Source organism: Astatotilapia calliptera, chromosome 13, assembly GCF_900246225.1.
Source record: "Astatotilapia calliptera chromosome 13, fAstCal1.2, whole genome shotgun sequence".
Lineage (NCBI taxonomy): Eukaryota > Metazoa > Chordata > Actinopteri > Cichliformes > Cichlidae > Astatotilapia > Astatotilapia calliptera.
Genome location: NC_039314.1, coordinates 16,437,473 through 16,452,761, shown reverse-complemented (window position 1 = coordinate 16,452,761; position 15,289 = coordinate 16,437,473). Strand labels below are relative to the sequence as shown.

Genomic DNA, 15,289 nt, shown 5'->3' with positions numbered 1-15,289 from the left:
GAAAGACTGATCAGCTCAACAAAACCAAAAGACCTGAAAGTGGATAATCACAAATTCTTTCATCGGTTAAGTAAAGTTGTATCGCTATCAAAGTCCACAAAACTGAGATACCAACATGAATGGAAAACACAGAACATTCAGAACAAGGCGCAAACTACTGATTATGCTCAATAACAAGCAGGACAGATTATATATCCAAGATGAAACCAAGATGAACTTGGCTAGCATCGGAATGATGGAAAGGGAAAGGTATGTAGTAGGAGAAAAAGGTCTTAAGCTTAGAAGCATACTACATCATCTGTCAAACATGGATGTAGCTAATGTTATGGGGTGGGTACATATGGCTGCTAGTGAAACCAGGTCAGCAGTGACTGCTCATAGATGCAGCAGGATGAATTGTATGAAGTGTACAGGGTACTACACTCTCTGCTCAGACTGAATCAAATGCTCCAAAACTGACCAGACAGTGCTTCACAGTGCAAATGGATAATGTGTCAAAGCATTCAAAGAAATTGGATATTCTTCAATGGTGAAGTTAGTCACCTGATCTCAACCCAGTAGTCCGTGCTTTTTCATTTATTGAAAATAAAACTCAATGCAGAACGACTCACAAACAAGCAGCAACGTTAGGCAGATAGAACATCATAAGGGAGGAAACACAGGATTTAGAGATCCCAATGGGTTCTAGACTTTATCCAGTCATTGCTGTTCATCCAAGTATTAAAAAACAAGCCTCATGCTTGAAATTATATAAATTTGTCTAACTATTTTTGAGCCTCTGTAAATGGGGTATATGTTAAAAAATGGTTATAAACCCTATTTTTTAAATAAACACTCTGAATTTAACCTAAACGTCTGAACTTCAGTCACATAACAATTGATTTTGAATCTATTAATTTTTTTTTTAAAGCCAACGTATGAGAAACACTGAACTCAGAGATAAACATAGCATCATTTATGCAAAAAGAAAAAGAAAAGGAAAAAGTTGAGTGAACTTACCCTTTAAATAAGAAACTTGTCAAGGGCGATGGGGGCAGCACTGAGCCCAATTGTGTGGTCAAAGGGGAAGATGTTGTCAAGACTTACCATAGATAGTGCCATTTGGAAAACTGACTCAAAATGAGGTTCTTGATTGTTGATTGCTATGTTATAGCTTTACATCCAAAATACTTACATACTTGATGTAACCCCCCAGTAAAGAACCGCCATAACGCTCTGGTTAAATAGAGGCAGCTTCTCAGACTAACATGGGCAATTAAAATGATTTTACTTCAGGTTTGATCTAATCTCTATTTTAGTGTATATGTATGTTTTATTACCAGTATGGCTCTCCACGCCCCCTCTCCCCCGTATGGTTTACTGAGACCAGGTGTTCTACCTACCTGGACTTCTTTTTCCACAATGTTTCAGTATTTTAGCCGAGAGCCGTGCACACATCCAGTCTGAATCTAATGTTGTCATTAGGAAAACAGTCAGCACTCAGGTTTGATCAGCAACAGCGACCGCGTGCTTCCGCACAACAGCAGGTCAGCTGATTGAAACGGCACGCGGAAACAGTAAAGTCAATTTGAAATCGCCACTAGTTCTCCAAAGCACTCGGTCTTCACCCACAAACACCAGCGCTTAACGTAAAGCAAAACGTAACGTCTTTCTTTCGTAAGCGGATTTTTTTTAAGTGCAGTGACTCGGATAGTTGATGTAAAAGCAGTGGGCGAGAAAGATATGGCAAACAACGAGTCGCTGGTCGCATTGAATGGGACTCAGGTAAGTTTGCTTAGGAGAGTGTTTCTCTCAGACTTTGTCCCCTGCTTGTGTAATGTGGCACTTTTTTTTTTTATTATTTAAGCCCCACTCTAAATAATTTACTAGCGCTGAAGTTATGCTGCTGTGTTTGTTTCCTCGACTTCACTGGAGTCATGTGACACGCTGAAGCTAGCATTACAGATGTGACTTTCGCTTCTTTTACAGCTTCACTGACAAAAATAAACTCCGTAATAAGTAATGTAATAAAGTGTACCCAGTGCAAGGCGGTTTGTTGAAATGTAAGTTCACAGGGGCAGAAGTGAAAAGCATACAGAGGAAAGGATTAGTTATCCCTTCGCATAAACAGAAAGACAGGTGTAGTTTAGAAACCATCCGGCTTTACAGTGAGGCATCCTATCCAGCTGTTTCGCCAAGTGTTGCAGTATAAGGCTGTGTATGTTATTCAGATTTAATTAAAAAGTTGTTGTTGGGATATCATGAAAAATGTGTCTGTTCCCCCGTCAGAGATGCAGTCTTTATATGTCTCTCTCTTTTAATTTTCAAAGATTTCATACATTGGGCACGACTGTAAGGAAATTCCAGAGTTCCTTGGAGAGACCTATGGCCAGTTTGCACGAAGGCTGGATCTGAGTTTTAATCAGCTCAGGTAAGATTAGCAACATGTAATCAGCTTCCTACATCTTCCTCTGCCTGCTACTGGGAGACATGCGTCTTCACATCAGGTGCAACTGAATGTGTACCCTGGGTTTACAGGTGGTCACAGTGTCATCAGAAGATCAGAAAGCTGAACGAGTGTTAGAACTGGGCTGGTGCCACGCTGGGGCGGGATAAAAGGCATCATCGATAAATGTGACATGCTAATTCAGGGGCAAATAGAAGAAAAGATTCCTCTGTCAGGACATGAAGGAGCACCTCATGGCAGCCGCTTCAGAGGGGGCTGCCATTTCAACAGCAGGACTAGCATAGTTGATGTGGCAAGTAAAAGAAAAGAGATGATGGTTATAAGGTGCTTTTGTTTCTGAAGCCCTTTCATGACTGTCAGGCCATGAAGCCATCTCAGTTGGGCCCTTTTCTGTTTAGAAATTGTTGTCTCGAGGCAGTTGTCTGTAGTGGGTATTTGGAGTTTAAATGGATTTATATAGTGCAAAACCCCTCAATTGAAAAATCTTTTTTAAGGTTCAGGAATATCTGAATGGGCCAACATGAGTTTCTTGGAAGCCCATGATCTGTTATCACAGAATTTACACACACAGTGCAGAGCTCACCTTTGCACAGGGTGTTGAGTAAGTCACAGTCCTTGTAAATCTGCTACGGTGGGCAAACAGAGATCTTTAGGTCCTTGGCTAAGCCTGATATACAGAAACCTGTCACACATTTTTCTTTTGTTTGTTTTGTCTAAACATCTGCAACTGGTAAAACAAAGATTTGTAGCTGCATTCTCATTACCTTGACCATCAGTATCCTATCATGCTCTTCATTCAAATATAGTCAGATAATTTGAAACATTTACGTTTTTAAATAGCTAACAGTAGGCAAGATGATACCAAGTGTCCTTTTTGCTCACAATAAATATTTTTTTGATTAGATGACCATACGTGAGGTTCCTAAACCAGTTAGCAAAAGTCCTATATAGTATTACACCTTGTCACATGACTAAGCATTGTACTGAATACACTGTTTGACACCAATTGTTTTTAGGCGTTTCCTCAGAGGAAGTGAAAGCACGTAATCTCTCACAGGGAGCATTATGGCATGAGACTGCAACAACTCTTATGTCTGTGGGTTTTGGGGATATCAAGACGGGCATTATGTGAGTTGCCCTTGAAGCTGTCACGTTAAGAGCTTCATGTTTAGAATGAAATATTTATGACTCAGAAATGACTAATTTATTATTGGTTTTTAGTTCAGCTAATCTCAGATGTCAGATATCATTACTAAACTTCAAAGGGTGGTATGCACAGAGAAGTGGTGCAGAAGTAAGCCAAGCAATACTTGAACCATTTAGGGCTCATGTCTGTGCAATATTGATTGATGGTTTGGTAGTGGAAAAAGTGATCTTATACCATGCTTAATTCTAATGATTTAGCTTTAGATTTGGCTAGATTTTATTTTCAAAGCTGCTTTATTTCCCTCAATTTCTGGGTTCTGGTTCATTCTTATGCTTGTTGTGAAAATGAGTGTTTGTACAGTGTGTTAAAGCTGATTCCAACAACATTACATGACATTAATACAACAGAACATTAAAAGATGAAAGTATGCATTGCCAACATGCTAGTATTAGTTCCTTCTGGTATCACCATAAACACACATGACCACATTAGAAACTGGATAAACACGTCAACATGTGACAAAGTTGTAGCACCCACTGTTCGTTTCCCATTCCCCAGTTTTGATATACAAGAAACAATAAACCACTGATGCGTCATATTTTGTGCTGCTGTACAATGCATTGAATAATTTGACAAGGTTATAACCAATATTATTGGTAAAAGTTTCCAAGCACACTTTCACCTTTATAATATAGGACATCTGCACACCAGATAGGTAAACACTGTTATTTATCTCATAATGATAACATTCGAAATTCTGCTGCTCTTATACGTCAGAGACATTTGTGAATATTGACACCGTGACCTTGTTTCAATGTCAGCTCAAGCAAACCAGGTGTAAACAAATGCACATGTTGGTTAAACTCAGTGGACTACCTTCAGCATCGTGCACTTCTTCATGCTGCTTGACTCAAATCTAGAGGGAGACATTGCCAGAGTTTGTTGTAGCTAATGTGCTTATTTCTGTCAGCTCAATTGACAACACTCATCCAGCAACCTGACAATGAGTCACAACGAGAAGCAAGGTGCTGGCATTGGCTTTAACTGAGTCCTGTGTGGTTTTGTGTGCGTGTAGCGCATATGTTTGTTATTTTGTATGTGTGCTTGTGGATGTTTGCTTGCGTGCAGTGTTTGCGCATCTGTCTCTGTGAGCATAACTGTGAGTGGCTGGGCAGGTAATGGCAGGATGAAATTATGGTAGTGGGCTGTCACACCTACACCTCTCCCTCTGTGTGCTGTAGTGTCAGCCTGTCTCATCAATGTGTTGAGAACTGTGGCTCACAGTGAGATTTCTGTCCCAGGAAGGGCTTGGTTGGTATTGTGTTGTCCACTTTGTTCCAGGTCAGTTGTGTATACAGTGCTGTGAAGGAGCATGTGCTATGTTGACACGATTTCCCTGCTGTGACTGTTACATGCAGTGTTATCACCCTGGACACACGAGGATTGAAGAGGACATGTGTCTCTGAGTCTCAGGAAGAATCCTAACACTATTACAACAGGGATACTTGTCTTCCGAAATCAGACAAACCATCCTGATAAACAAATCCCAGTTGGGTATCAACAGCCAGTTGTGAAATCTTAAAACTCTACTTTTTCCAGTAAGCCTATTTTATCAATTTAGTTATATATATATTTTTAAAACCAAAGTATAGAGATATACTGACTGACTGAATTGGTCCATTTTCAGTCTTCTAAGCCTGGATCAGGTACTCAGCCTCCAGTATATCCTATTATGAGCCGGTTCGTTTCATGCATGCACGGTGGCACAGACAAGTTAAATATTATAAGCTTGGAAACACCTCACTGTGAGTGAAGACACAAAGTTTGCCAAAGTAAACTGTGGGTGAGGTACAAAGAAGATTGTAAAAACTAATCTAACTAGATGCTTCACTCAACTTTGCCTAGCTGAACATTTTAAAGAAGCTAACAAAAACAAAGTAGATAAAGCTACTTTGTTTTTCCAGAGCTCCGAGCCAGCCACAGGCAAGCATCCTTTGTGTGAGCCTCGGTATGAGCAAAAGATCAAAGTTGTTCCAAAGAAAATTATGGAGACAAGTGGAAAAGAAAAAAAGATTGATGTCCTCTTATTTGGTAAATTTATCCAAATACCGTAAAAGATTTGTTATATAAATCCGCTTTTGTTTGGTAAAGTAAAATATGCCAGATAAAGGTGGGCGCGCAGAAACATTTCAGTTGTTTAGGTGAGAGAAGATCCTGTAATGCACTCCAGCTTGTAAAATTTAATAATTTCTTGTATTATGAAAATTAAAATTGATGCAAAATTTCCAAACAAGAGTGATTAAAGTTGTGCAATCACAGTGATTCTTTGAAATACCTTTAAATATTGGAGATACTAGAGACATTTGGTAAATGTCACATGAAACTGCAACTTTTACATTTTTCCATGCATGAGAAGATATCAATGTCTATTTTTCCTTGCAGTCAGTCTCAGTTTTCACAATATCAGAATTTCAAATATGACACTGATACTCAGGAAAATACTCAATAAAAAAGGGACAAAATTACAAATATATTATGTTATATTTTAGGATTCTCTTAGTTAGTGGAAAAAAACATAAACAACATTTTTAGATGTGCTTTTGGTGACTTGGCACCATATTTCCATTGCTGATCAAATAGAGTTGGTAACGTATGCTCTCACTATTTCTGTGAGAGAATGGTAGACTTTTCTTTGACTTAATCTTGGACTCAGACATTAAATGGCTGCATTATTCTGACCAGCAGGAGTGATAATGTTAGCTCCCAGATTAATGTTATATTATTATTAGCCATAGCCCCTAGCCACTAACTTAATGATTGCTATCTGTGCAACAATGTAGGAATGTAACCTGTTGCTGAAAGCGTTTGTCAGCGTCGTTTGAACTTATTAGGCACAGCATTGAATGTCAAGGACGTTAATTTACAGGTAAAAGTCAAGCACTCCACCTCTAAATTTTCTTACCACAAAGATCTTTAATTCAGTCGTTAACCTACATGGGCTCATATCCCTTGTGACCCACTCTATGATCTGAAACACTGACATTACTCTCTGGTATACTTAAAAGTCTAATGTCAGGAGTCGATCTGCTACATAAAATCCACCAAAGTTGAAATTCAGCCTGCTCTCAAGAATAGGAAGACCATATTGGACTTAGGCACACACATCTACTGTATGTGTGTGTGTGTGTGTATGTATGCAATGTGTGTGCCTCTGTCTGTGGGGGTATGTGCTCACCCAGGCCATGTTGGTGATGGCAGGCGTTTTGCATTTTAATGACAAATCAAGTATGCTAACTTGCATTTTAAAACGAAAGTGCTCTAAATGTCGCACGGCTGTCAAAATGAGATGTAAGTAGTCTGATGAAAAGAGAACAAAGAAGACAAAGTAGGGAGGCCTAGTACACTGAGAAATGAAATAAAACCTTGTATGGCCTGTCAACTGTGTCGTTTTATATTCATATCTAAGAAACATTATAGTATTACTCCGCTGCTCAAGCCTCACTCATCTGTCTCTTTTAATTCATCACAGGGACCGCTCTGTCTTTCAAGTTGCTGTATGTCAACACTGGAAGGGGCCTTCTAATTGACAAATGAGTGTCACAGACATCAAGTGTTCCTTTTCTATCCACGATAGGTAGACTCTGGTTGTTTGATGGTTTGGGGAGGAGGGATGAGGGGGTCTGTTATTGGCAGAAGCCCAGTAAGAGGCATTAGACTGGGCCCAGAATGAGAAGTGACAACAGGAAGAGAGCCTGTCATTGTCTTGCCTAAGTGTTCAATCTGCAGAGATGCTGGTATGCAGATAAAGTGTCAGTTAGGAGGAGAGAATATGAAACATTGGCAGTATGAAGTCCTCAAATCACTTAACTGGGAGCAGCGTGTGTGTGTGCCTGGTAATAGTGGTGGCGTACTCTGTTCTGCTGAGGAAATATATTCCATATCTGATCCATCAGGCCTGTTTAGGCCGATATTCTAGGATAACCTGATCTATGTCTCATAAATTACAAAGTACGCAGAGCTCTCCCAGCGCAAAGAGATTTAAACCGGATAGATGAAAAGGACACGGTCTGGCAGGAAATAACTTATTCATATGAAGGACATTGATATTTCGTATCCTTCTTTGGTACTAATTTAAACTAGAATTTTCTTTAAATGATGTACTACTCCTGGGAAAGTCGCCGGATGACATAGCTTGTCTTTTTCCTCCATCTCACCAATTTGAGGTTGTGATTGCTGCAAACACTTTTCTCTCTGTTAACGGACAGTTAAAATGATGCCAACAGAAAGCCAGGGTAGAGAAATGCACACAAGTCGTGGGCAATTAGTTTTATCAAAGTCATATGTTTGGTACGTTATCGCTTAAGTCTTTTACATGAGGTTATATTTTGGACGGTCTTAATTATAATGCCTTTGGATAGATTTGAAATGATTAAGGTTTAAAGAACTTTTATCTCTGCAAGTTATGCTTTGCATGAGGAAAATTACACAACGTTATGGTTTCACTAATGGCTCAATCCACAGTGGTGACATGATCATCGTCCCTGGCTCAAACCAACACGCCGCTGAACAAATGCCATACTAATTCAAACTTTGGATAGACTTAAGTCAAGAAAAATGCTAAGTTACACTGACTTTCATCTTCACTTTGAAAGAGAGTAGATATACTTCTTGCAACATGCTCATAACTCTCACAAATCTCAACTGTGCACTGCTGATTGGCTCTTTGGAGACAATTGTGGGACAACTCACTTTTTCATATTTGTTTTTTTTTGTTTTTTTTTTAAATGTCTTGAAATGTCAGGATTCTTTGAGTGACGTACTTCTCTCATATTTTGTGGAGTCCTTATAAAAGGTCACCCTTCCTGCTGGCTTTTGAAAAGTTGTTGTGGTTTGTTTTGGTGCCATCCATTTTTTGAGGAAGTCGTGAGCATTACCATGGAGATAAACCACTGGCAAACCTCCTAGTTCATTAGAAATCCCCCTTCCTCCAAAAACAAAACAAAAAAGAAAAAAAACCCCACATCCTCTTAGGACGAGTTTGTGTCTACGGTAATTTGTTTTTATCTCGCTTTGAGTACTGCAAAACAAAGTTGGTTTCAAACTGCAGTTCACTGCTGCACCTCTTGTGTCGACAGGGAAATGCAGCTCTGCTCACGTTGCACTCTCAGTGCACACTTGAGGCGTTCGAGAGAATCTGACTTAGCTCCTGGCCTTCTTCTGCTGTAGTATACAACAAAGTTGTAGCGTTCCTGCTACCCCGATTGATTTAGGTGTGGGGTGGTTCCCAGGTGGAGCGTGCAGACGACAGGATGCATATCACCCGGCTATTTAGTGTGAATTCTGCAGACAATGATCACATGTGCTCCAACTGACATTACACAAACTTTGTACTAGGGAGTTGGCAGGATAAAGACCATTTAATGTCTGATCTGACTGATCCAGACATTTGTTATCACTTACAGCTCGGCCGGGTAGTGCCTACAAAAAATCTGGGCTGCAGTGGCTCTGGTGTAACACAGCTGAGTAGCTAGTCAATCAGCTTACAGCTGGACAGTTCCTTTATCCTGGGTACAGGATATATAGTATACAGTAAATCTTTATCTCATTGTTAAAACACAACAAAAGACAGACAGAACCATCAGTGTCAGGAGCTGCCGTCAGCCTTTCAGTGCATTCCTTCTATCTAAAACCATCTTGTGCTTAAGGATTCTGAATTGAAGGGAACATCTTTATGTTCCTTTTGTTCACATTATATACACTGGGCAGTGATGCCATTCCTTTTATGACTGCGTCACATTTTTTATTGTATATCCCAAGACGGATGGCGTGCCACTGATGCAGAGATTTACAGGCCTTCAGCTTGCAGTGGCAGGGCTTTAGAAGGGCCTGCTGACATCTAGCCAACACTTTGGAGGAGGAGTATAAAAGCTGACATTTTATTGGCTCTAAGAGGGAAGGAGAGAGAGGGAGAGAAGTCCTGGGGTTGGGGGCAGGGAGGGAGGGAGGGTGAGAGGAAAGAAAGGAAAAGATATTCTGTTTCTTTACTTTATATTTTTCAGCACTGCCAGCTGTCATGGGGAACTTACTAAAAAGATGGGATTTATTGGGTATTATTTAGAAACCTGTCAGTGCTAATGACTACAGCTATGATTTCAATTATCACCCACTAAATATAGCTTAATTCACTGCCTTGCTGGCTATAATGAGCCACCCTGACATCATTTTTCAAAAATTCGATACCATGCTATTTTAATATTTTATGTTGACCACTGATTTAATTTTCCTCCCTGGTGCTTGGCATGTGGCAAGTTGGATGGTCAAAGCTATTGAGTTCAAAGCTATCCATGGGATATATTTTTTCCATTGACAGAAATCCAATTAGTTTTAGTACACAGTCTGGCTGAATAAAAAGGGTCTTAAAATCCACAATATGTTTCCTTAGTGTTTTAGCAGAGTGCAAAGTGATGGATCTTTATGATTTAAACTGATGGGGCCCAAGTGGACATGCTCCCTTTTCTACTTTGGCAAGTGAAAAACAAACTACCCGTATGTCTTAGTCATTTTGATAGGCATAGCAGAGTCTTTTGATATTGTGTAAACATCCGCTGTAAAGTGCATGCACCGGCTAAGATCTTGACTCCTACATATTTAAACACTTATTAAATACTTTACAGCTGCTACACAAATTCTGCCGAAACACCGTGTAAATATGAGAGAGGGAAAAAGTCAGATGTATAATTCATTAGTGACATGTTTAGTAAGTAGACCGTTTGGGGAGAGTTAATGCGTATTCAGGTTTTGACATGAGGGTGTGCATTTTTAAGCGAGCATTAAAAGGAAGATGATTAGGACTGGCATTTGGCTGTCAATAACAAGCTCGCTGCTTGAAGTTGATGATACGGGGGAATTTTGATAATGTAAAGCTGATTCCTTTTCTTGAGTCTTCTCCCTCCGTGACATATGTTTTATAGTACATAACACATGTACAAGTCATTTAGGATAGCCTCCAACAGTTAGGATCTCTCCATGTGTGCTTTGCTTTCTTCTAAAAAATGGAAAATCACACTACTTGAGACATGACCTGTGTCTCTTTAAAGACATAACTCAGGCACTGTTTATGTTCATCCCATCACATTTAGCTATCTCCCAGATTGATGATGTAAGCAACTGGAAGGCATGGAACATATTAAAGCAGAGCAGGGAGAGCCATACTTCTACTTCCCTTGGCTGAATCCCAGATGTGGAAAAGAGAAAAAGTAAGGGGGGGGAAAACGGTTTGGAGCCTGTTTTGGATGATGAACAAAGGAGCTTCCTTTGGTATGGCCTAGGCAGTTTTGGTCGCTTCATGGCTTTCAATCTCCCACAGTCTTTCCTAGAAGGCCCAGGGGTGTAAAGTGAAGACAGATACATGGCTGTATCCATGCCAAGATTTTAGAGGATGATGGCAGTTTTTGCCGTGATTTGAATTTTAGGGGATGATTTTTTTAAGAGGGCTGCGTGATAAATGTTGTCAGTAGATGAATAAATCCTGTGACCATAAAATGCAGTTGGAGGCTGTTGGCGGAGATGGCAGCTCTCAAAGGCCTCGCGATTACTAACAGTCTGATCTTGCATATTGGCGAAGACGAGGGATTAATCTTATAACCCCTATAATTTGAGTCCAGTTTAATCGCAGTTCACCACTCCTGGTGTGATAAACTATGCCTTATTTGCTTGTTCTGCAGTTGCAGAACCGGCTTTGCGGGTGAGACCTTTTCCTGCACTCCCGCAAAACACTTAAACCGTCCCTGGCCGTGGACAGCTGTGTCACATTCTCAGCACAGCTGTATCTCATTTCCTGTATCCATTTTAGATAAACGTACTCGCATCTTTCACAGCTTTCACTTTTAAAAACCACCGACTGTCCTTCCAAGCTGCCATCCCAAGAACTTGGTCGGACGGGAAGATTTTTCCGAGATAACGGTTCCTGCGCTCTCGCTCGGCTGCGCTCTTGTTCTCCCCTTCCTCTTTGTGCTCGTTCCATTTGTGAAGCATGAAGAATAAGTTTAGAAAACTGTAGCTGGGACTGGGTTCAGAAATCAAGGGAAAGCTATGGTTCTTTTAAGGTTACATCTGACATCCATCAGCATGGAAATATGTTTTAATGGTCAGGCAGGCTGCAAGACATCAGTAAGCTGTTGCCTCACTTTTCCACCCAGGGATATATTGAGATAAGAAACAGTGACGGCATGTTTCATGTCCATGCTGCTGACATGTCTGTGCTGGAAAACTACAAGGAGAAACCCTTACATTTTGGGGCCAGCAGGCTGCGTAGTACAGTATCCTTATTCTCTGTTTTCCCTCTTAAAACATTGTTTATCCATAAGGATAAATGCAATGACTCCCATCACACTGGTTCCACTGCAAGCTGCTGACTGCACTATTAGCTGACAGTATGATTATGTGAACAACAGACCAAACAGTCTTCTGATCTCCTCTGTCTGTCCAGACGTTTGGTGATGTTTAAGAGTTTATCCCCACTGGTAATGGGGAGATAGCTTTTGTACTGGGGGCACTGTAGAGTTTCTTTATTTTCTCCCTCTGTCTGGATCCCGGACCCCTGGGTCCTCTAAAGCTCAGAACATGTCTGTACTCAGATGTTTCAAAACACCAAACAGCAGAGGATGAGTAGGAGAAGAAGGAGGCAGAGGAGGAGGAAGAAGGTATAAAGGAGAGACTAAGGGAAATGGGAGGAGGGTAAGGAATCCTCACAGGGACAAAGTGCACATGTACAAGCAGACCAGGCAGAGAGGCCCAACAGGGTCTATAGACTTGTGATCTGAGGGCCGTTTGTGTGTCAGTCAGATCAAAGTCTGTGGAAGAGTAGGAGAAATCCCTTTACCTTTTCTGACTATGGAAACCCTTATTGGCAGCTCGGCTGAAGGAGGGGGATGATAACAGGGAGCTGCAGTGAAATGCTTCTACTTGTGATGGTTTTCATTGTTTTTGTTTCGCTTCGAGTAAAACACAAATCCTTCCTTGGGCAGTTTTATTCATGCAGCTGTAGGGTCGGTGTTTTGGATATCTTAAACATGTGCATGGAACATTGTTTTGTCAATATTTTATGACAATATTAGTGTTAAGACTGCAGCTTCTGGCTGCAAATTCTGCATTTTGCACAAAACTGCCGTGCTGCTCGGTGCTTTATAAATGTTAAGTTTTTATATTTAAAAGGAAGATGGTTGTTTTCATTGTTTCTTTCAAGAGAAGATTGGTTGGTTGATCATAAATTGTCTCTTTTTGTGCAAGGAAACACAAGAAATTATGCCACAGTGTCAGACTAAAGAGCATGCAGCAATGTGAATTATTCAAATGAAAGCAAAATTCAGATCACGGTGTCAGTGATTTAAGATGAAAAAATATGGTGTTTCTTGTTTATAGTTCCTTTAACTTTCACTTCTAATTCAAGAGTAATAATAAGTAATAAAAGTTGAAGCTATTTCCTTGTTTAAAATGATAGATTAGTTTATTTTTAATGCATGTGATTCCTGCTGCAAAAGGACACTTTGGTTTACAATTAAAAGGTCTCTTAAACTGAGATTAGTCAGTAACAAAAAGAAACAAAAAGTGACAAATAAAAGGCAAAAACATGACAATACAAAGGACCTCTTTATTATGGTGTACTTTTTTTGTATTAGCTTGCTTGGGAACATATCATATGCATATCCTGCACATCTTTTTTCATATAGAGACACCTGCTGAAGATAAGATAACAATAATGCCATTGAACAACAGCACAAAATGTACACTATACAAGGTATATAGAAATATCACTTTAATATAAGCATACATGATACAAAAGATACAGTTTGATATTTTTAAATGTCTGGTAGCAGTAAAGTAGAGTGGAATATTGCATGGTGGCTAAAAATCAGGTCAAATAAATAAAATAAATACATCTAACATCTAACACTGCACATTATCTGTTTCAGTTTTATACATGGATAATAGGTGGTCAGGTTGAAGTTTGAACCAAGTTCAGCATACAGCATATATATATATATATATATATATATATATTAGAGAGAGACACACACACACAGCTGTTCCTTCCAGAGAATGCCACACACTCTGCCACTCCTGCTAACCCCCTCATTCTGGGAATGTGTAGTGAGTGTATCCTTCTATAGGCCTGGCTGTTTAAATTAATTATTAGTTTTATAGCGAACCCTGAGGCCCTGCACAGGCAGCTAATCCCTGTAGAGGGCTAATCCGACCCCACGTTACAGAAAATCAATGCTGGTCTTTGGTGTAGGCATGCCATCAGGGCACGGGGACACATGTCAGACAGGCCTCCTGATTTTTTCATGAGGTGTGTTTTTGAAGTGGTAAAGCCAGTGGAGGATGCTCGAGGTAGCCAGAATTTAAAAGAATATCCGGAAGCGATAAAAAAGGCTTGTATGACCAACTTTCTCTTGGGGTGCTAGTGATGCAAGTGTGTGGTTTTTTTGGTGAATTATTTTAACAGAAAGCAGATATGGAGATGCATGGAGAGAACTCGTGCTGTCAAAAAGTTAGTATACATTTTAAAAAAAAAAAAAATCCATATTTGCAGCCTGAGCTAGATGTTTTTGATTAAGGTAATAATAATAAAAATAATAAAAGCTATAAAACTATTAAAAAGATTTATGTAAGTACACAAAGTAATAACACGACACCAACTCCCTTAGTATTTCGTATGGTAACTCTTACCTGTCAGGGCGTGGGCGCAGTTCCTCTGGGGGTGTTCTGGCACAACACAGGACTTTGGCAACGTATCCTTTGGGTCCTTTGGTTTTCCTTTGGTAATTAGGCTTGTTGCAGCACATTCCCTGCGTAGTGGATCAGATTGGGATGTGGGGAGTTGAGTAGAATTTGTGGCTCTGCTTTTAGGAGGCACCATTACAATGGTAGGGTGCGCTAGCTAGTCTGCAACAGTGTTTAGCTGGATAGCAGATGTAAATGTTAGGACCCAAAGTAACCCAGAAGAAGACTTTGCTTTGTAATTCTCATAACATGTCATTGGTTTTTATGTTTTGGCTGATGGTTCTATAACACAAACACACAATAGTATATGTCTGTGTTACAATGGCCTTCTGGGAAACTGTGATGATAGATGTGCGCGGTGGTTGGGTATCCTGCAGTCAACAAGGTTTTGAAGGGATTTGGTTTGCGCTGAGTGACTGCAGAGCATGTCAAGTAGTTTGAGTTATGTCGTGTTTGCTATTTTCACTGGTTTGGTGGCTGAGGATTGGTGCCAGTGGAGTCTCGCTGTAAACATCAGCCTTGACTGTTTGCCTGATAATTTGATGAAGGGAAGGGATTGAAGTAGTCATTCTGAAAATGTCAATTTGTGTCTTTCTAGTAATAAATCTTTTCTTATGACCCAAAATGAGAACATCCTATTTTGTCTTGGCAATGATACAGACAGTCTGTGATTTGAGATCACTTTAATATCTTGTCAGATTTGATCCATAGTAAAAAATTGAAACCACCATTCATTTTCTTTTTCTCTGTCAGGGTTTAATACCATTCAGAGACGATATGAATATTTCTCATTCCTCAGTCTCATTTCATATTCTCAACTGCCTGTCAGTAATTGGAGGAGAGAGAGAGAGAGAGAGAGATGATCTGACCCAGTCCCCTACTTTTTTTTTCCACCTCTCTTTCTGCCTATT

The 15,289-nt window shown here is 40.0% G+C and overlaps 1 protein-coding gene across 2 annotated transcripts in view; it reads left to right on the top strand.

Annotated features, from left to right (window-relative positions):
- Positions 1 to 1,041: 1,041 nt before the first annotated feature.
- The window catches only part of lrmda (leucine rich melanocyte differentiation associated), a 212,056-nt gene continuing 197,808 nt past the window's right edge, over positions 1,042 to 15,289 (top strand). Inside the window, exons 1-2 of one of the 2 annotated variants that reach the window (XM_026190903.1) lie at positions 1,042 to 1,764; positions 2,310 to 2,410. In XM_026190903.1, the coding sequence (XP_026046688.1) occupies positions 1,723 to 1,764; positions 2,310 to 2,410 (143 nt within the window). In that variant the 5' untranslated portion in view covers positions 1,042 to 1,722. The remainder of the gene's footprint in view (positions 1,765 to 2,309; positions 2,411 to 15,289) is intronic. The other variant, XM_026190901.1, reaches the window with a different exon arrangement.